The 22,828-nt window shown below is 44.3% G+C and overlaps 1 protein-coding gene across 1 annotated transcript in view; it reads left to right on the top strand.

The window, feature by feature from the left end:
- The window catches only part of traf3ip2l (TRAF3 interacting protein 2-like), an 87,565-nt gene that overhangs the window by 27,524 nt on the left and 37,213 nt on the right, over nt 1-22,828 (top strand). The window contains exons 4-8 of the mRNA XM_036979033.2: nt 4,434-4,470; nt 4,587-4,672; nt 10,981-11,078; nt 13,169-13,237; nt 20,654-20,770. Of these exons, the coding sequence (XP_036834928.2) occupies nt 4,434-4,470; nt 4,587-4,672; nt 10,981-11,078; nt 13,169-13,237; nt 20,654-20,770 (407 nt within the window). The remainder of the gene's footprint in view (nt 1-4,433; nt 4,471-4,586; nt 4,673-10,980; nt 11,079-13,168; nt 13,238-20,653; nt 20,771-22,828) is intronic.

The raw sequence follows: 22,828 nt of genomic DNA on the forward strand, positions 1-22,828 counted from the left end.
TATTCAGATTAAAGTTATAATTTTCCTAATATTTTAATATCTGGTCAATTAGTCTTCTGATTAATGACTTATTCTTTATTTTACCACGTTAGTCTATTTCCAAACGTCGTAAATTGTTGGTTATCTGCGCGAACCCAGTCTTCACTATGAGTCATCCATGCATCAATTGTCTTAATTTATTTACAAACTAAGTAAGTCACAGAAATGTATAAAACAAACAGTAGATAGTTACAAGGAAATGATAACGGAGTTTCCCTAGTGGGATAAACCGGCATGGCGGCTTGTTGTACAAAAGGGAAGTGGGGGTCGACTGAGATAAGACAACATACAGTTGATAATTATAACAATTGAAATGTTAATCCTTTGCACATTAACGCTTACTCATTCGGGAATAATTGCAATCAATATATATATTTACGCTATATATATTTACGCTCAGTGTGTCATTGGGATCTCTGTTGAAAAGTTTGTTTCTGTTGGAGAGTCTGTCCGTCCTCTCGCTCTCTCTGTCGTGGTAAGAATGGATAGTTCAGAGTGACAGTCATTCATGTCGTTATTGTAACGGTTTTCTTCTGGTGAAAGAGAGGCGGACCAAAACGCAGCGTGGTTAGGGTTAAACATCTTTAATCAAGCCGAATACCGGGAAAACCACTACAAATATACAAAACAAAAAACAATACATGTGAAAACCGAACCAGTCCTGTGTGGTTAAACAGACACAGAAACAACCACCCACAAATCCCAACACAAAACAGGCTACCTAAATATGGCTCCCAATCAGAGACAATGACTAACACCTGCCTCTGATTGAGAACCATATCAGGCCAAACATAGAAATAGACAAACCAGACACACAACATAGAATGCCCACCCAGCTCACGTCCTGACCAACACTAAAACAAGGAAAACACACAAGAACGATGGTCAGAACGTGACAGTTATAGAATAGCTGTTTCGGCGGTTGTCGGTCTTCGCGTTCAATGATACTGAATTCCTAGCTGCAGACTAGTAATTAATATCAAAGACTTGTTCTTATTCTGTTGGTATCGATAGTCTAAGAGTTTAACCACATGGGATGGTTAAACGATTCAGCAGTCTGGTCTCAAACCTTGGCCCTCTCGTTATCGAGGTAAGCTGGTCTGCAACCTTTGTCCTCTCGTAATTGAGAGAAACATTGTCTGGTGATAGAAAACCCAGGTGGGGTTTTATTTGGAACATTGAAAAGGGCTGTCTCTTGACGCCAAGTCCTAACTGTGTTCATGGGGGCGTGCCAGTGACTTCAGTGAAAATTTACACAGAAATAGAATTCTCTCACATTACATCATTACATAGCATCCCATAATTTCACAAATAGTTTAATCTTTCCTCATTCATCCTGTACAACAATTAGATGTAAGCCTCATATCTGAGGCTATTGTATAAACAGCATTATGGTAATGTGGCTGTATTGCCTCCCATGAGTTTTACAAAATGGTACCAAACGGACCCGGTCGTAGCTCACCGATCTTTTTTACCTTCTCCAGAACATAAATGTCGTTCGGTTCTCCAGTTCCATGAGGTGGAAGAAATTCCTTTGTTCTCTATGAAAATTCACTCTCTCTCTATACTGTGGCCATGAGGAGATAATCTCTTCCAGAAATGTACGACCTCTCTATGACCACAGCAGCCTGGGTGTAGGAGACAGGGAGGTGGTGCATAGAAAAGGGCTGGTGCAGAGGGAGGGGTGCTCGCTGTACCCAAAGAGGGCAACGTCATGACAGAATGATGGCTGGCCCTACTGACTGAAAACACACAGTCCAGTTCAAAGTGAATGATGGCAGGCCCTACTGACTGAAAACACACAGTCCAATTAAAAGTAAATGATGGCAGGCCTGTTTGGCAAATGGCTTGTTTGAATGAAGGCCTACTGTAGCTCTGATTGGCTATAGCGCCCCGGTCTGCGTAGACTCCGGTCCTGGATAAGACAGATGTTTTTATTGGGTTTTATTTACTGCAGTATTAATTGTCCAAACGCACAGCCACTTTCCCTCTATATTGCTATAGAATTTTCACAAATGCCTTAATTTCTCTCAGCCAATCATCAGTAATTTGTGTAAGTGCGATGCTTGTTGAATGTCCTTCCCTGAAAGTCTGTCAATTTGTTCACTATAGAATAGCATTGTATCTTGTCAAACACATTTTTTTCCAAAACTTTACTAAGGGTTGGTAACAGGCTTATTTGAGCCAGTAAAGGGGGCTTTACTATTCTTGGGTAGCGCAATGACTTTTGCTTCCCTCCAGGCCTGAGGGCTCACACTTTCTAGTAGGCTTAAATTGAAGATCTGGCAAATAGGAGTGGCAATATCTTACGCTATTATCCTCAGTAACTTTCCATCCATGTTGTCAGACCCTGGTGTTGATAGACAACAATAAAAAAAATCTCACTTTACGGATTTCAAAATTACAGTTCTTGTCTTTCATAATTTGGCCAGCGTTTGTTGCTGGAATGTCATGCCTAAATTTACCAATTTAAAAAATCATTAAAGTAGTTGGCAATATCAGTCTGTTTTGATGGAGCTGAGTTTGCAATCATTCTTTGTAATTTATCTTTGTTTCATAGTGTAGTTTCTTCTTTTTATTCAGTATCGTCACATGATTTCTCAATTTGCAGGACGTTTGCCAATCAGTTGTGCAGCCAGACTTATTTTCCATTCCTTCTGCCTCATCCCTCTCAACCAAACCATTTTTCAAATCCACTGGGATTGAACAGTTTTTAGTCATTTTCGTAATGGGTGTGTGCTTATGTCAAGTGCAAAGTCTATTTGCTCCTCATTACACACCACGGACCAACAAATATTCTATATATCAACAACATAGGAATCACTACAAACTTATTGTATGACCTCTTATACACTATATTAGGCCCAGCCTTTGGAACTTTGGTTTTCCTAGATATGGCTACTATATTGCGATCACTACATCCAATGGATTTGGATACTGTTTTAAAGCACATTTCTGCAGCATCAGTAAAGATGTGATCAATACATATTGATGATTTCATTCCTGTGCTGTTTGTATCTACCCTGGTAGGTTGACTGAGAACCTGAGCCAGGTTGCAGGCACTGGTTACAGTTTTAAGCTTTTTCTTGAATGGACAGCTTGATGAAAGCGTGTCAATATTTAAATCACCCAGAAAATGTACCTCTGTTGATACCACATACATTATCAAGCATTTCACAATTTAAAAAACAAACATTTCACACATTTAACATCAGGCACTAACATGATTCCAAGCTATTTAACATCAGGAGTCTGCTTGATTCACTCCTCTTTGATCATAACATTAGCAATTTTCTGGAGGAAAAACAAATCACAGAGGTCTTCTTGATATGCAATGTCAAGCATGAGTTATTAAGCTATTCTACAATTGAAACCATATGTTGTGTCAACACATCAGTAACGGCAAGACATGTTTTTGCACTTACCTCAGGAAGATAATTTATGTATGAACTAAAAAGAAGTGGAACTAGAACCGATCCTTGTGGGACACCCATTCTGTTTTTCTGAGCTGTATACGTGTTATTGATCACTACACTTTGTTCCCTGTTCTTGAGATATGATTCAAACCATCTAAGTGCTTTTTTTTAGGAAATTTGAACCTGGAGTGTTGAGACCAGGATGCGGTGTCAAAAGCTTTGCTTAAATTGAGAAAAATAGCTCCAACCACATTGCCTTTGTCCAACGTTCAAAACCATCTGTCAGAAAACTGTTTTCTTTGTCTGTTGAGTCTCCCGAGTGGCGCAGAGTCTGCATCTCAGTGCAGGAGGCGTCACTGCAGTCCCTGGTTTGAATCCAGGCTGCATAACATCTGGCTGTGATTGGGAGTCCCATAGGGCGGTGCACAATTGGCCGTCGTCTGGGTTTGGCCGGTGTCAGTAGTGACGCCTCTAGCACTGAGATGCAGTGCCTTAGACCACAGGAGGTCCAAGACCTCAGAAAATAAATTGTAGACCTCCACAAGTCGGGGCGGCAGGGTAGCCTAGTGGTTAGAGCGTTGGACTAGTAACCGGAAGGTTGCGAGTACAAACCCCCGAGCTGACAAGGTACAAATCTGTCGTTCTGCCCCTGAACAGGCAGTTCCCAGGCCGTCATTGTAAATAAGAATTTGTTCTTAACTGACTTGCCAGGTTAAATTAAACATGTATTGTTTACGTCTAAAGCCGAATTGCTGTGAATGCAGGAATTGATTGTACAAGTAGGCCATTAATTGCTCTGTTAAAGCTGTCTCCATTACTTTTGATAGAACTGGGAAAATGCTAATCGGCCTGTAGTTACATGCCTGGTCAACTTCACCCCATTTTAAAAATGGGTGTTACCAGTGCCTTTATCCACCCCTCTGGAAACTGTGTAGTACTTATTGACAGATTTATCAGGTCTCTCTCTCTCTCTCTCAGATAACTACAGACTGCCAGGTGCAGGCGACTTGCAAAGGTAAGCTAGCGAGCATATGATCTGCATTACCAAGAGCAACGGTCTCAGAAATCCCTTTTTGCAAAGAGATGTACTTTGTTTCTGAAATGGTAACTCATGTTGGATCTTCTTTCTAGTGGCCACATGAGTCCCCATCCTAACCCCTGCAGTGCCTCACTCTCTGTGGAACAACCCTGCAGTGCCCCGCTCTCTGTGGAACAAAGTAAGTACATGAGTCCCCATCCTACACCCTGCAGTGCCCCCCTCACTGTGGAACAAAGTACATGAGTCCCCATCCTACACCCTGCAGGGCCCCCTCTCTGTGGAACAAAGTAAGTATGACTTCAACATAACAGTCGTCCATAGTGTCCCAGTGGTGTTTTACACACCAATTAGGGGTGATATGGGGAATGTGGGGAATGTGATAAGCCTCTAACAAGTCTTGTAGGGCAGTAGTGTAGGGCAGTAGTAGAGAAGTAGTATAGTGTAGTGTAGTAGAGAAGTAGTGTAGGGCAATAGTAAAATCAAATTTTATTGGTCACATACACATATTTAGCAGATATTACGGTTGTAGCGAAATGCTTGTGTTCCTAGCAGTGTAGTAGTATTTATCTAAAAATGATTCACAACAATACACACATCTAAAAGTAAATATATAAATATATATAAATATTAGATATTTTATTGGTCACATGGTCAGTGATGTGTACGCATAGAAACTTGAAGCTTTCTACCTTTTCCACTGTGGTCCTGTCGATGTGGATAGGGGGGGTGCTCCCTATGCTGTTTCCTGAAGTCCACGATCAGCTCCTTTGTTTTGTTGACGTTGAGTGAGAGGTTATTTTCCTGACACCACACTGCCAGGGCCCTCACCTCCACCCTGTAGGCTGTCTCGTCATTGTTGGTAATCAGTGTGCTGGTGCAGTAGTGATGGTGGTAGTGGTGTAGTAGTGATAGTGTGGTGGTGTAGTAGAGGTAGTAGAGGTAGTGTGGTAGTGGTAGTGTATTAGTGTAGGAGAGGTAGAGGTAGTAGTGGTAGTAGTGGTAGTGTAGTAGTGGTAGTGTGTTAGTGTAGTAGTAGTGTGGTAGTGTTGGTGTAGTAGAGGTGGTAATGTATTAGTGTAGTAGTAGTGTGTTGGTGTAGTAGTGATTGTGTAGTAGTGGTTGTAGTAGTAGTAGTTGTGGTGTTGTAGTAGTAGTAGTAGTAGTAGTGGTAGTGTAGTAAGGGTAGTGTAGTAGGGGTGGTGGTAGTGGTAGTGTGGTAGTGGTTGTGTATTAGTGTGGTAGGGGTTGTGTATTAGTGTGGTAGTAGTGGTTGTGTATTAGTGTAGTGGTGGTGGTAGTAGTGTGATAGTAGTGGTAGTGGTAGTGTGGTAGTAGTGGTGGTAGTGTGGTAGTAGTGGTAGTGTGGTAGTGTGGTGGTAGTTTGGTGGTAGTGGTCGTGTGGTAGTAGTAGTAGTGTGGTGGTAGTTTGGTGGTAGTGGTCGTGTGGTAGTAGTAGTAGTAGTAGTGGTTTTGTTGTAGTGGTCGTGTGGTAGTAGTGGTGGTAGTAGTGTGGTGGTAGTTTGGTGGTAGTGGTCGTGTGGTAGTAGTAGTAGTGTGGTGGTAGTTTGGTGGTAGTGGTCGTGTGGTAGTAGTAGTAGTGTGGTGGTAGTTTGGTGGTAGTGGTCGTGTGGTAGTAGTAGTAGTGGTTTTGTTGTAGTGGTCGTGTGGTAGTAGTGGTGGTAGTAGTGTGGTGGTAGTTTGGTGGTAGTGGTCGTGTGGTAGTAGTGGTAGTAGTCGTGTGGTAGTAGTGGTAGTGGTCGTGTGGTAGTAGTGGTAGTGTGGTGGTAGTTTGGTGGTAGTGGTCATGTGGTGGTAGTGGTCGTGTGGTAGTAGTGGTAGTGTATTAGTGTATTCGTGTGGTAGTAGTGGTAGTGTATTAGTGTGGTGGTAGTAGTGGTAGTAGTGGTGGTAATGCGGTAGTAGTAGTGGTGGTAGTGCGGTAGTAGTAGTAGTGGTAGTGTATTAGTGTGGTGGTAGTGTATTAGTGTGGTAGTAGTGGTAGTGTATTAGTGTGGTGGTAGTGGTAGTGTGGTAGTAGTAGTGTGGTAGTGTAGTGGTAGTAGTGGTAGTAGTGTATTAGTGTAGTAGTAGTGGTAGTGTGGTAGTAGTAGTGTGGTAGTAGTGGTTGTAGTGGTTATGTATTATTGTAGTAGTAGTGGTAGAGTGGTAGTGTGGTTGGGTATTAGTGTAGTAGTAGTGGTAGAGTGGTAGTGTGGTGGTAGTAGTAGTAGTAGTAGTAGTGGTAGTGTGTAGTGAAGTTGTTGTGGTAGTAGTAGTGGTTTTGTTGTAGTGGTAGTGTGGTAGTAGTGGTAGTGTGGTAGTAGTAGTGGTAGTGTGTAGGGAAGTTGTTGTGGTAGTAGTAGTGGTTTTGTTGTAGTGGTAGTGTGGTAGTAGTAGTGGTTTTGTTGTAGTGGTCGTGTGGTAGTAGTGGTGGTAGTGTGGTAGTAGTGGTAGTGGTAGTGTGGTGGTAGTTTGGTGGTAGTGGTCGTGTGGTAGTAGTGGTAGTGTGGTAGTGTATTAGTGTGGTAGTAGTGGTAGTGTATTATTGTGGTGGTAGTAGTGGTAGTGGTAGTGTGGTAGTAGTGGTGGTAGTGCGGTAGTAGTAGTGGTGGTAGTGCGGTAGTGGTAGTAGTGGTAGTGGTAGTGTATTAGTGTGGTAGTAGTGGTAGTAGTGGTAGTGTATTAGTGTGGTAGTAGTGGTTGTAGTGGTAGTGTATTAGTGTGGTAGTAGTGGTAGTGTATTCATGTGGTATTAGTGTGGTGGTAGTAGTGGTAGTGGTAGTAGTGGTTGTGTATTAATGTGGTAGTAGTGGTAGTGTATTAGTGTGGTAGTAGTGCTAGTGTATTAGTGTGATAGTAGTGGTAGTGTATTAGTGTGGTAGTAGTGGTAGTGTATTAGTGTGGTAGTGTGGTAGTAGTGGTAGTAGTAGTAGTGGTAGTGTGGTAGTAGTGGTGGTAGTGGTAGTGTGGTAGTAGTAGTGTGGTAGTGTAGTGGTAGTGGTAGTAGTGGTAGTAGTGTATTAGTGTAGTAGTAGTGGTAGTGTGGTAGAAGTGGTTGTAGTGGTTGTGTATTATTGTAGTAGTAGTGGTAGAGTGGTAGTGTGGTTGGGTATTAGTGTAGTAGTAGTGGTAGAGTGGTAGTGTGGTGGTAATAGTAGTGGTAGTGGTAGTGTGTAGTGAAGTTGTTGTGGTAGTAGTAGTGGTTTTGTTGTAGTGGTAGTGTAGTGGTAGTGTGGTAGTGTAGTGGTAGTGGTAGTAGTGGTAGTAGTGTATTAGTGTAGTGGTAGTGTGGTAGTAGTAGTGTGGTAGTAGTGGTTGTGTAGTAGTGTAGTAGTAGTGGTAGAGTGGTAGTGTGGTTGTGTATTAGTGTAGTGGTAGAGTGGTAGTGTGGTGGTAGTAGTAGTAGTAGTAGTGGTAGTGTGTAGGGAAGTTGTTGTAGTGCTAGTGTGGTAGTGTGGTAGTATTAGTATGGGAGTGTGTAGTGAAGTTGTTGTAGTGGTAGTAGTAGTAATAGTAGTGGTTTTGTTGTAGTGGTAGTGTGGTAGTAGTGGTAGTGTGGTAGTGTGGTAGTAGTAGTAGTAGTAGTGGTAGTGTGTAGTGAAGTTGTTGTAGTGGTGGTAGTAGTAGTAATAGTAGTGGTTTTGTTGTAGTGGTAGTGTAATAATGGTGGTAGTATAGTAGTGTTACTATGGTGGGGTTGTGTAGTGTATTAGTAGAAGTGGTAGTTGTGGTAGTAGTAGTGGTACTAGTGGTAGTGTGGTAGCGTTGTGGTTTATTAGTGGTAGTGTAATAGCTGTAGATTGGTAGTAAGTTAGTGGTAGTGTAATAGTGGTAGTGCAGTCTTGTATTAGTGGTAGTGTAGTAGTGGTAGTGTAATAGCTGTAGAGAGGTAGTGGTAGTGTAGTAGCAGTAGTGGTAGTGAAGTAGTGTGTTTGTGTATTAGTGGTAGTGTAGTAGTGGTAGTGTAATAGCTGTAGAGAGGTAGTGGTAGTGTAGTAAGGTAGTAGTAGTGTATTATTTGTAGTGGTAGTGTAGTAGTGGTAGTGTAGTAGTGTACTGAAGTTGTGGTAGTGTAGTGGTAATGGGGTATTGTAGTTGTGGTAGTGTGGGGGTTTAGTAGTGGTAGTGTGGTGGTGTGGTAGTGGTAGTGTGGTAGTGGTTGTGTAGTAGTAGAGAAGTAGTATTAGTGGTAGTGTAGTAGTAGAGAAGTAGTATTAGTGGTAGTGTAGTAGTAGAGAAGTAGTGTGGTAGTGTAGTAGTAGAGAAATAGTGTAGTTGTGGTAGGGGTAGTGTGGTAATGGTAGTGTAGTAGTAGAGAAGTAGTGTAGTAGTAGAGAAGTTGTGTGGTAGTGTAGTAGTAGAGAAGTAGTGGTAGTGTAGTAGTGGCGAAGTAGTGTGGTAGTGTAGTAGTAGAGAAGTAGTGTGGTAGTGTAGTGGTAGTGTAGTAGTAGAGAAGTAGTGTGGTAGTGTAGTAGTAGAGAAGTAGTGTGGTAGTGTAGTAGTAGAGAAGTAGTGTGGTAGTGTAGTAGTAGAGAAGTAGTGTGGGAGTGTAGTAGTAGAGAAGTAGTGTGGTAGTGTAGTAGTAGAGAAGTAGTGTAGTAGTGTAGTAGTAGAGAAGTAGTGTGGTAGTGTAGTAGTAGAGATGTAGTGTGGTAGTGTAGTAGTAGAGAAGTAGTGTGGTAGTGTAGTAGTAGAGAAGTAGTGTGGGAGTGTAGTAGTGGAGAAGTAGTGTGGTAGTGGTATTTTAGTAATAGAGAAGTAGTGTGGTATTTTTGAAATAGAGAAGTAGTGTAGTTGTGGTAGTGGTAGTGGTAGCTGTAGTAGTATGGTAGGAGTAGTGTAGTAGTGCGGTAGTGGTACTGGGGTAATAGTAGTGTAGTAGTGTGGTAGTAAAGTAGTGGTAGTGTGGTAGGAGTAGTGGTAGTGGTACTGGGGTAATAGTAGTGTGGATGTGGTAGTGGTGGTAGTTGTAAAGTAGGGGTAGTGTAGTAGTAGAGAGTAGTGTAGTAGTAGAGACGTAGTGTAAAAGGGATGTAGTGGTGGTTTAGTTGGGTGGTAGTGTAGTAGTAAAGTAGTAGTATGTGGAAGTGTTTTAGTGTGCTAGTGGTAGTGGTAGTGTGGTGGTGTAGTAGTAGTGATAGTGTGGTAGTGATAGTAGTAGTGATAGTGTGGTAGTGATAGTAGTAGTGATAGTGTGGTAGTGGTAGTGTGGTGGTGTGGTAGTGATAGCGTGGTGGTGTAGTGGGAGGGTAGTAGTGATAGTGTGCTGGTGCAGTAGTGATAGTAGTAGTGGTAGTGTGATGGTGTAGTAGTAGTGTGGTGGTGTGGTAGAGGTATATTGATGTGTGTGTTTATATATTTATAGTGATGTGTATATTGATGTGTGTGCTAAGATTTTTCCCTCCCTGTGACCTCTAACCTATTTAAATCCTTCATCACAGTAGAATTGTTTGTAACCTCTAACCTCTTTAATCCCTCATCACCGTAGGAGAAGTGTTTGTGACCTCTTGTCACGATCGTCGTTGTAATCATACTCAGACCAAAGTGCAGCGTGGAATCGGTTCGACATCTTTTATTGATAGTCAAACGCACAAAAAACAAGGAAGAATAAACAATACGTGAAGCTCAAGCAGCAGGCAACTACATAGAAACCAGATCCCACAAAATCCAGTGGGGAAATGGCTGCCTAAATATGATCCCCAATTAGAGACAACGATAAACAGCTGCCTCTGATTGGGAACCAAACATAGAAACAAAACACCTCGATCGGAACACCTTCCCCGTAGGAGAAGTGTTTGTGACCTCTAACCTCTATTTAAACCCTTCATCCCCGTAGGAGAAGTGTTTGTGACCTCTAACCTCTATTTAAACCCATCATCCCCGTAGGAGAAGTGTTTGTGACCTCTAACCTCTATTTAAACCCATCATCCCCGTAGGAGAAGTGTTTGTGACCTCTAACCTCTATTTAAACCCATCATCCCCGTAGGAGAAGTGTTTGTGACCTCTAACCTCTATTTAAACCCTTCATCCCCGTAGGAGAAGTGTTTGTGACCTCTAACCTCTATTTAAACCCTTCATCCCCGTAGGAGAAGTGTTTGTGACCTCTAACCTCTATTTAAACCCATCATCCCCGTAGGAGAAGTGTTTGTGACCTCTAACCTCTATTTAAACCCTTCATCCCCGTAGGAAGGGTGTTTGTGACCTCTAACCTCTATTTAAACCCTTCATCGCCGTAGGATAAGTGCTTGTGACCTCTAACCTCTATTTAAACCCTTCATCCCCGTAGGAGAAGTGTTTGTGACCTCTTACCTCTATTTAAACCCTTCATCCCCGTAGGAAGTGTGATTGTGACCTCTAACCTCTATTTAAACCCTTCATCCCCGTAGGAGAAGTGTTTGTGACCTCTAACCTCTATTTAAACCCTTCATCCCTGTAGGAAGTGTGATTGTGACCTCTAACCTCTATTTAAACCCTTCATCCCCGTAGGAAGGGTGTTTGTGACGTACGAAGCCGACAGCGATAAACACGTCAAACAGATCATCAACTTTGTGGCGTTGCTGAGACACAATGGCTTCGATACACACGTAAGAGCACACGCACACACACACACACACACACGTAAGCACACACACACACATAAGTACACACACAGACACACGTAAGGCTGGATTCTCCTAGTAGAGACAGTGGAAGACCAATGAAGACCTTTTACTTTTAGGAATTATAACTGACCGAACCCCTTTTATAGATACAGTACTAGTCAAACGTTTGGACACACCTACTCATTCTAGGGTTTTTCTTTATTTTTACTATTTTCTACATAGACTATTTTCATAGTAGAATAATAGTGAAGACATCAAAACTATGAAATAACAGCTATGGAATCATGTAGTAACCAAAAAAGTGTTAAACAAATCAAAATAGCCTCCAGACTTGCACAGTGGTCTAAGGCATGCAGTGCTAGCTGTGCCACTAGAGATCCTGGTTCGAATCCAGGCTCTGCCGCAGTGTTTCCTCCGACACATTGGTGCGGCTGGCTTCCGGGTTAAGCGGGCGTTGTGTCAAGAAGCAGTGACTCTTGGCTGGGTTGGGTTTCAGCTCTTGACCTTTGCTTCTCCCGAGTCCGTACAGGAGTTGCAGCGATGGGACAAGACTGTAACTACCAATTGGATACCACAAAATTGGGGAGATTTTTTATTATTTTTTATAAATAAATAAAAAATATCTAGGAATATATTTGAGATTCTTCAAAGTAGCCTTTGCCTTGATGACATCTTTGCACAAGAAACACCTAAGATTTTCCTAAAATTAAGTCTGAAAAAAAAGTTTTTTTTAACTTTAAATCATAAAATAATTTGACAACCCTGTTTGTAAACTTTTAAATGATATCAAACTCAACGGTATATTTCCGGTGATGAAGACATGGATGCCTCATGGTAGGGTGGGGTATGCAAAACACCTGTTAATTTCTGACCACTTCTACCACAAAATGTTCATTTCTGACCACTTCTACCACAAAATGTTCATTTATGACCACTTCTAGCACAAAACGTTCATGACCACTTCTACCACAAAATGTTCATGACCACTTATACCACAAAATGTTCATTTATGACCACTGCTACCACAAAATGTTCATTTATGACCACTTCTACCACAAAATGTTCATGACCACTTCTACCACAAAATGTTCATTTATGACCACTTCTACCACAAAATGTTCATGACCACTTCTACCACAAAATGTTCATGACCACTTCTACCACAAAATGTTCATGACCACTTCTACCACAAAATGTTCATGACCACTTCTACCACAAAATGTTCATGACCACTTCTACCACAAAATGTTCATGACCACTTCTACCACAAAATGTTCATTTATGACCACTTCTACCACAAAATGTTCATGACCACTTCTACCACAAAATGTTCATGACCACTTCTACCACAAAATGTTCATGACCACTTCTACCACAAAATGTTCATGACCACTTCTACCACAAAATGTTCATGACCACTTCTACCACAAAATGTTCATGACCACTTCTACCACAAAATGTTCATGACCACTTCTACCACAAAATGTTCATGACCACTTCTACCACAAAATGTTCATGACCACTTCTACCATGGGCAAATATGTTTAGAAAGCTTCGTTCAAATCAGAAGGGGTGCGTTCAAAAAGTGATTGAAATCAAATGTAACGACCCAGTTGCACCTTCCTTGAGAGCTTTTGAATTCTTGAACACTGTATTTAGCATACAGTTCCCTTGGGGCTGTTCCAGAGAACTAGATCAATGAGAAACTTAATGACAGGGTACAATTTGTGTTTATTATGGATCTGCCTTGGCAGCAGCTACTCTTCCTGGGGTCCAGCAAAATTAAGGCGACAACAACATACACATTTAGCTTCCTTAATAAACCTTAAAATCTAGTTATATGTGGCTGTTAATTTGGGTGTTTGTCAAAGTTAGCTAACGCAGTACATTTACATTTTAGTCATTCAGCAGACGCTTTTATCCAAAGCCACTTAAAGGAGCAATTAGGTTTGAGTGCCTTGCTCAAGGGTATATGGACAGATTTAAAAAAAATCCTAGTTAGCTCTGTGATTCAAACCATTTCCTCTGAAGTACTGCACCCCACTAGTCTGCTCTACATCCTGGTGTTTCAGATCGATATGTTTGAGCAGCAGTTCCGGAGCATCAGTAAGATCGACTTCATGGAGCGGTACCTCAGCGAGGTAAAGGACGTCCCTCACCTGTCATTCCAGCTCACCAGCTCTTCTTGTTAACTTAATGATAGTTCGGCTCGACATTCCTGTTCAGGGTTAGGGAATAGGGTTAGGGAATAGGGTTAGGGAATAGGGTGCTCTGTTGGGAATAGGGTTAGGGAATAGGGTGCTCTATGTTGGGAATAGGGTGCCCTGGGCCCATACGGCTCCTGAGTGGCGCAGCGGTCTAAGGCACTGCATCTCAGTGCTAGAAGCGTCACTACAGACCCTGGTTTGATTCCAGGCTGTATCACAACCGGCCGTGATTGGGAGTCCCATAGGGCGGCGCCCAATTGGCCCAGTGTCGTCCGGGTTAGGGTTTGGCCGGGGTAGGCCATCATTGTAAATAAGAATGAGTTATTTACTGACTTGCCTAGTTTTGGGATATGTTTATGCTATGACCAAAATCCATGAATGTCAATAGTGAAGTTTGTAACAGGGAAGTATAAGAGACAGACAGGTTAGTAACAGGGATGTGTAAGAGACAGACAGGTTAGTAACAGGGAAGTGTAAGAGAGACAGACAGGTTAGTAACAGGGAAGTGTAAGAGACAGACAGGTTAGTAACAGGGAAGTGTAAGAGACAGACAGGTTAGTAACAGGCCAGTAAGGGACAGTCAGGTTAGTAACAGGCCAGTGTAAGGGACAGACAGACAGGTTTTTAACAGGCCAGTGTAAGGGACAGACAGTCAGACAGGTTAGTAACAGGCCAGTAAGGGACAGTCAGACAGTCAGGTTAGTAACAGGCCAGTGTAAGGGACAGACAGACAGGTTAGTAACAGGCCAGTAAGGGACAGTCAGACAGACAGGTTAGTAACAGGCCAGTGTAAGGGACAGACAGACAGACAGGTTACTAACAGGCCAGTGTAAGGGACAGTCTGACAGGTTACTAACAGGCCTGTTTAAGGGACAGTCAGACAGGTTAGTAACATGCCAGTGTAAGGGACAGTCAGACAGACAGGTTAGTAACAGGCAGACAGACAGACAGGTTAGTAACATGCCAGTGTAAGGGACAGACAGACAGACAGGTTTTTAACAGGCCAGTGTAAGGGACAGTGAGACAGGTTAGTAACAGGCCAGTGTAAAGGACAGACAGACAGGTTAGTAACAGGCCAGTGTAAGGGACAGACAGGTTAGTAACAGGCCAGTGTAAGGGATAGTCAGACAGGTTAGTAACAGGCCAGTGTAAGAGACAGTCAGACAGACAGGTTAGTAACATGCCAGTGTAAGAGACAGATAGGTTAGTAACAGGCCAGTGTAAGGGACAGTCAGACAGGTTAGTAACAGGCCAGTAAGGGACAGTCAGACAGGTTAGTAACAGGCCAGTAAGGGACAGTCAGACAGACAGGTTAGTAACAGGCCTGTGTAAGGGACAGTCAGACAGGTTAGTAACAGGCAGACAGACAGACAGGTTAGTAACATGCCAGTATAAGGGACAGACAGACAGACAGGTTAGTAACAGGCCAGTTTAAGGGACAGACAGGTTAGTAACAGGCCAGTGTAAGGGACAGTCATACAGGTTAGTAACAGGCCAGTAAGGGACAGTCAGACAGTCAGGTTAGTAACAGGCCAGTGTAAGGGACAGACAGACAGGTTAGTAACAGGCCAGTAAGGGACAGTCAGACAGTCAGGTTAGTAACAGGCCAGTGTAAAGGACAGTCAGACAGGTTAGTAACAGGCCAGTGTAAGGGACAGTCAGACAGATTAGTAACAGGTCAGTAAGGGACAGTCAAACAGTTAGGTTAGTAACAGGCCAGTGTAAAGGACAGTCAGACAGGTTAGTAACAGGCCAGTAAGGGACAGTCAGACAGACAGGTTAGTAACAGGCCAGTGTAAGGGACAGACAGACAGACAGGTTAGTAACAGGCCAGTGTAAGGGACAGTCTGACAGGTTACTAACAGGCCTGTTTAAGGGACAGTCAGACAGGTTAGTAACAGGCCAGTGTAAGGGACAGTCAGACAGACAGGTTAGTAACAGGCAGACAGACAGACAGACAGGTTAGTAACAGGCCAGTGTAAGAGACAGTCAGACAGACAGGTTAGTAACATGCCAGTGTAAGGGACAGACAGACAGATAGGAATTTAACAGGCCAGTGTAAGGGACAGTGAGACAGGTTAGTGACAGGCCAGTGTAAGGGACAGTCAGACAGACAGGTTAGTAACATGCCAGTGTAAGGGACAGACAGACAGATAGGAATTTAACAGGCCAGTGTAAGGGACAGTGAGACAGGTTAGTGACAGGCCAGTGTAAGGGACAGACAGACAGACAGGTTTTTAACAGGCCAGTGTAAGGGACAGTGAGACAGGTTAGTGACAGGCCAGTGTAAGGGACAGACAGACAGGTTAGTAACAGGCCGGTGTAAGGGACAGCCAGACAGGTTAGTAACAGGCCAGTGTAAGGGACAGACAGACAGGTTTTTAACAGGCCAGTGTAAGGGACAGTGAGACAGGTTAGTGACAGGCCAGTGTAAGGGACAGACAGACAGGTTAGTAACAGACCAGTGTAAGGGACAGACAGACAGGTTAGTAACAGGCCTGTGTAAGGGACAGTCAGACAGGTTAGTAACAGGCCAGTGTAAGAGACAGTCAGACAGACAGGTTAGTAACAGGCCAGTGTAAGGGACAGATAGGTTAGTAACAGGCCAGTGTAAGGGACATTCAGACAGGTTAGTAACAGGCCAGTAAGGGACAGTCAGACAGTCAGGTTAGTAACAGGCCAGTGTAAGGGACAGACAGACAGACAGATAGGTTTTTTAACAGGCCAGTGTAAGGGACAGACAGTCAGACAGGTTTTTAACAGGCCAGTGTAAGGGACAGACAGACAGGTTAGTAACAGGCCGGTGTAAGGGACAGACAGACAGGTTAGTAACAGGCCAGTGTAAGGGACAGACAGACAGGTTTTTAACAGGCCAGTGTAAGGGACAGTGAGACAGGTTAGTGACAGGCCAGTGTAAGGGACAGACAGACAGGTTAGTAACAGACCAGTGTAAGGGACAGACAGACAGGTTAGTAACAGGCCTGTGTAAGGGACAGTCAGACAGGTTAGTAACAGGCCAGTGTAAGAGACAGTCAGACAGACAGGTTAGTAACAGGCCAGTGTAAGGGACAGATAGGTTAGTAACAGGCCAGTGTAAGGGACATTCAGACAGGTTAGTAACAGGCCAGTAAGGGACAGTCAGACAGTCAGGTTAGTAACAGGCCAGTGTAAGGGACAGACAGACAGACAGATAGGTTTTTTAACAGGCCAGTGTAAGGGACAGACAGTCAGACAGGTTTTTAACAGGCCAGTGTAAGGGACAGACAGACAGATTAGTAACAGGCCAGTAAGGGACAGACAGACAGGTTAGTAACAGGCCAGTAAGGGACAGTCAGACAGACAGGTTAGTAACAGGCCAGTAAGGCACAGTCAGACAGGTTAGTAACAGGCCAGTGTAAGGGACAGACAGACAGACAGGTTAGTAACAGGCCAGTGTAAGGGACAGTCAGACAGGTTAGTAACAGGCCTGTTTAAGGGACAGTCAGACAGGTTAGTAACATGCCAGTGTAAGGGACAGTTAGACAGACAGGTTAGTAACAGGCAGACAGACAGACAGGTTAGTAACATGCCAGTGTAAGGGACAGACAACAGACAGACAGGTTTTTAACAGGCCAGTGTAAGGGACAGTGAGACAGGTTAGTGACAGGCCAGTGTAAAGGACAGACAGACAGACAGGTTTTTAACAGGCCAGTGTAAGGGACAGTGAGACAGGTTAGTGACAGGCCAGTGTAAGGGACAGACAGACAGGTTAGTAACAAGCCAGTGTAAGGGACAGACAGACAGGTTAGTAACAGGCCAGTGTAAGGGACAGTCAGACAGGTTAGTAACAGGCCAGTGTAAGGGACAGACAGACAGGTTATTAACAGGCCAGTGCAAGGGACAGACAGACAGGTTATTAACAGGCCAGTGTAAGGGACAGACAGACAGACAGGTTAGTAACAGGCCAGTGTAAGGGACAGTCTGACAGGTTAGTATCAGGCCAGTGTAAGGGACAGTCAGACAGACAGGTTAGTAACAGGCAGACAGACAGACAGGTTAGTAACAGGCCAGTGTAAGAGACAGTCAGACAGACAGGTTAGTAACATGCCAGTGTAAAGGACAGACAGACAGACAGGTTTTTAACAGGCCAGTGTAAGGGACAGTGAGACAGGTTAGTAACAGGCCAGTGTAAGGGACAGACAGACAGGTTAGTAACAGGCCAGTGTAAGGAACAGTCAGACAGGTTAGTAACAGGCCAGTATGGGACAGTCAGACAGTCAGGTTAGTAACAGGCCAGTGTAAGGGACAGACAGACAGACAGGTTTTTAACAGGCCAGTGTAAGGGACAGACAGCCAGACAGGTTTTTAACAGGCCAGTGTAAGGGACAGACAGACAGATTAGTAACAGGCCAGTAAGGGACAGTCAGCTAGGTTAGTAACAGGTCAGTAAGGGACAGTCAGACAGGTTAGTAACAGGCCAGTAAGGGACAGTCAGACAGACAGGTTAGTAACAGGCCAGTGTAAGGGACAGACAGACAGACAGGTTAGTAACAGGCCAGTGTAAGGGACAGTCAGACAGGTTAGTAACATGCCAGTGTAAGGGACAGTTAGACAGACAGGTTAGTAACAGGCAGAAAGACAGACAGGTTAGTAACAGGCCAGTGTAAGAGACAGTCAGACAGACAGGTTAGTAACATGCCAGTGTAAGGGACAGACAACAGACAGACAGGTTTTTAACAGGCCAGTGTAAGGGACAGTGAGACAGGTTAGTGACAGGCCAGTGTAAGGGACAGACAGACAGGTTAGTAACAGGCAGACAGACAGACAGGTTTTTAACAGGCCAGTGTAAGAGACAGTCAGACAGACAGGTTAGTAACATGCCAGTGTAAAGGACAGACAGACAGACACGTTTTTAACAGGCCAGTGTAAGGGACAGATGGGTTAGTAACAGGCCAGTGTAAGGGACAGTCAGACAGGTTAGTAACTGGCCAGTAAGGGACAGTCAGACAGTCAGGTTAGTAACAGGCCAGTGTAAGGGACAGACAGACAGACAGACAGACAGGTTTTTAACAGGCCAGTGTAAGGGACAGACATACAGATTAGTAACAGGCCAGTAAGGGACAGACAGACAGGTTAGTAACAGGCCAGTAAGGGACAGTCAGACAGACAGGTTAGTAACAGGACAGTTAGGCACAGTCAGACAGGTTAGTAACAGGCCAGTAAGGGACAGTCAGACAGACAGGTTAGTAACAGTCCAGTGTAAGGGACAGTCAGACAGGTTAGTAACAGGCCTGTTTAAGGGACAGTCAGACAGGGTAGTAACATGCCAGTGTAAGGGACAGTCAGACAGACAGGTTAGTAACAGGCAGACAGACAGACAGGTTAGTAACAGGCCAGTGTAAGAGACAGTCAGACAGACAGGTTAGTAACATGCCAGTGTAAGGGACAGACAGACAGACAGACAGGTTTTTAACAGGCCAGTGTAAGGGACAGTGAGACAGGTTAGTGACAGGCCAGTGTAAGGGACAGACAGACAGACAGGTTTTTAACAGGCCAGTGTAAGGGACAGTGAGACAGGTTAGTAACAGGCCAGTGTAAAAGACAGTCAGTCAGACAGGTTAGTAACAAGCCAGTGTAAGCTACAGTCAGTCAGACAGGTTAGTAACAGGCCAGTGTAAAGGACAGACAGTCAGACAGGTTAGTAACAGGCCTGTGTCAGGGACAGTCAGACAGGTTAGTAACATGCCAGTGTAAGAGACAGTCAGACAGACAGGTTAGTAACATGCCAGTGTAAGGGACAGACAGACAGACAGGTTTTTAACAGGCCAGTGTAAGAGACAGTCAGACAGTCAGGTTAGTAACAGGCCAGTGTAAGGGACAGCCAGACAGGTTAGTAACAGGCCAGTAAGGGACAGTCAGACAGTCAGGTTAGTAACAGGCCAGTGTAAGGGACAGTGAGACAGGTTAGTAACAGGCCAGTGTAAGGGACAGACAGGTTAGTAACAGGCCAGTGTAAGGGACAGACAGGTTAGTAACAGGCCAGTGTAAGGGACAGTCAGACAGGTTAGTCACAGGCCAGTGTAAGAGACAGTCAGACAGACAGGTTAGTAGCAGGCCAGTGTAAGGGACAGTCAGACAGGTTAGTAACAGGCCAGTAAGGGACAGTCAGACAGTCAGGTTAGTAACAGGCCAGTGTAAGGGACAGTCAGACAGGTTAGTAACAGGCCTGTGTCAGGGACAGACAGTCAGACAGGTTAGTAACAGGCCAGTGTAAGGGACAGTCAGACAGATTAGTAACAGGCCAGTGTAAGGGACAGTCAGACAGATTAGTAACAGTTCAGTAAGGGACAGTCAGACAGTCAGGTTAGTAACAGGCCAGTGTAAGGGACAGTCAGACAGGTTAGTAACAGGCCTGTGTCAGGGACAGACAGTCAGACAGGTTAGTAACAGGCCAGTGTAAGGGACAGACAGTCAGACAGGTTAGTAACAGACCAGTGTAAGGGACAGACAGTCAGACAGGTTAGTAACAGGCCAGTGTAAGGGACAGACAGTCAGACAGGTTAGTAACAGGCCAGTGTAAGGGACAGTCAGACAGACAGGTTAGTAACAGGCCAGTGTAAGGGACAGACAGACAGGTTAGTTTCAGGCCTGTGTCAGGGACAGTCAGACAGGTTAGTAACAGGCCAGTGTAAGAGACAGTCAGACAGACAGGTTAGTAACATGCCAGTGTAAGGGACAGACAGACAGACAGACAGGTTTTTAACAGGCCAGTGTAAGGGACAGTGAGACAGGTTAGTAACAGGCCAGTGTAAGGGACAGACAGGTTAGTAACAGGCCAGTGTAAGGGACAGACAGGTTAGTAACAGGCCAGTGTAAGGGACAGTCAGACAGGTTAGTCACAGGCCAGTGTAAGAGACAGTCAGACAGACAGGTTAGTAGCAGGCCAGTGTAAGGGACAGATAGGTTAGTAACAGGCCAGTGTAAGGAACAGTCAGACAGGTTAGTAACAGGCCAGTAAGGGACAGTCAGACAGTCAGGTTAGTAACAGGCCAGTGTAAGGGACAGACAGACAGGTTAGTAACAGGCCAGTGTAAGGGACAGTCAGACAGATTAGTAACAGGTCAGTAAGGGACAGTCAGACAGTCAGGTTAGTAACAGGCCAGTGTAAGGGACAGTCAGACAGGTTAGTAACAGGCCAGTGTAAGGGACAGTCAGACAGGTTAGTAACAGGCCAGTGTAAGGGACAGTCAGACAGACAGACAGGTTAGTAACAGGCCAGTGTAAGGGACAGACAGTCAGACAGGTTAGTAACAGGCCAGTGTAAGGGACAGACAGACAGGTGTCTAACTCCTCCGTGCCTCACCCTTACAGAAGGAATACCTCATTATCATCATCATCAGTCCAAAGTACCATGAGACTGTGACCTCATCACCGGTCAGCTTAGAGAACGACGAGAGGATCCTCAACACAGTCTACATACACAAACAGGTACCTCAACACTGTCTGACCTCAACACTATCAGACCTCAACACAGTCAGACCTCAACACAGTCAGACCTCAACACTGTCTACATACACTGTCTACACAAACAGGTACCTCAACACAGTCAGACCTCAACACTGTCAGACCTCAACACTATCAGACCTCAACACAGTCAGACCTCAACACTGTCAGACCTCAACACTGTCAGACCTCAACACAGTCTACATACACAAACAGGTACCTCAACACAGTCAGACCTCAACACAGTCAGACCTCAACACAGTCAGACCTCAACACTGTCTACATACACAAACAGGTACCTCAACACTGTCAGACCTCAACACTGTCAGACCTCAACACAGTCAGACCTCAACACTGTCAGACCTCAACACTGTCAGACCTCAACACTGTCTACATACACAAACAGGTACCTCAACACTGTCAGACCTCAACACTGTCAGACCTCAACACAGTCAGACCTCAACACAGTCAGACTTCAACACTGTCAGACCTCAACACTGTCAGACCTCAACACAGTCAGACCTCAACACTGTCAGACCTCAACACTGTCTACATACACAAACAGGTACCTCAACACAGTCAGACCTCAACACTGTCAGACCTCAACACAGTCAGATCTCAACACTGTCTACATACACAAACAGGTGCCTCAACACTGTCAGACCTCAACACTGTCTACATACACAAACAGGTGTCTCAACACTGTCAGACCTCAACACTGTCAGACCTCAACACTGTCTACATACACAAACAGGTACCTCAACACTGTCAGACCTCAACACAGTCAGACCTCAACACTGTCAGACCTCAACACTGTCTACATACACAAACAGGTACCTCAACACTGTCAGACCTCAACACTGTCAGACCTCAACACTGTCAGACCTCAACACAGTCAGACCTCAACACTGTCAGACCTCAACACTGTCAGACCTCAACACAGTCTACATACACAAACAGGTACCTCAACACATTCAGACCTCAACACAGTCAGACCTCAACACACGCAGACCTCAACACAGTCAGACCTCAACACAGTCAGACCTCAACACTGTCAGACCTCAACACTGTCTACATACACAAACAGGTACCTCAACACAGTTAGACCTCAACACAGTCAGACCTCAACACTGTCAGACCTCAACACAGTCAGACCTCAACACTGTCAGACCTCAACACTGTCAGACCTCAACACTGTCAGACCTCAACACAGTCAGACCTCAACACAGTCAGACCTCAACATTGTCAGACCTCAACACTGTCAGACCTCAACACTGTCAGACCTCAACACAGTCTACATACACAAACAGGTACCTTAACACAGTCAGTCCTCAACACAGTAAGACCTCAACACAGTCAGACCTCAACACAGTCAGACCTCAACACTGTCAGACCTCAACACTGTCAGACCTCAACACAGTCAGACCTCAACACTGTCTACATACACAAACAGGTACCTCAACACTGTCAGACCTCAACACAGTCAGACCTCAACACTGTCAGATCTCAACACTGTCAGACCTCAACACTGTCAGACCTCAACACTGTCAGACCTCAACACTGTCTACATACACAAACAGGTCAGAGGTATATTCTTTAGTCGGTCACTGTTGCAAAATATTGCAGCAAAAACAGTTTACTCCAAACAGAAAAAGCTTTGCAACGAAAACAAGTTTTTATTGGACAAATTCAGGTAGGTCCCTCCCTGTTTGGTTCTGTTTGGTCCTTAGTGAAAACACCCCAGGCCTTCATGCAACCTTTAAACTGAGTCTGTTGTATTTTGGCTACAATGTCTCTGTCCCCTGTCACAAGGGGATTTATGGGTGATTTAAGATGAAATTGTCCATCCTGTTACAGTCAACCCTGTTACGGTCAACCCTATTACAGTCAACCCTGTTACTTTATTTGGCACTTAATTGACACTTACAGTAGTCTTTTTTTTTTTTTTACCTTGAGATGGGAAAACTAGTTTTTTTATGACCGATGTTAAAATGAGGTGAAATCAAACATTTTGGTAACACTTGACACCAGGTGTCATAACAC

This window comes from Oncorhynchus mykiss, chromosome 5, assembly GCF_057628025.1.
Source record: "Oncorhynchus mykiss isolate SJ-2025 chromosome 5, ASM5762802v1, whole genome shotgun sequence".
NCBI classification, from domain to species: Eukaryota; Metazoa; Chordata; class Actinopteri; order Salmoniformes; family Salmonidae; genus Oncorhynchus; species Oncorhynchus mykiss.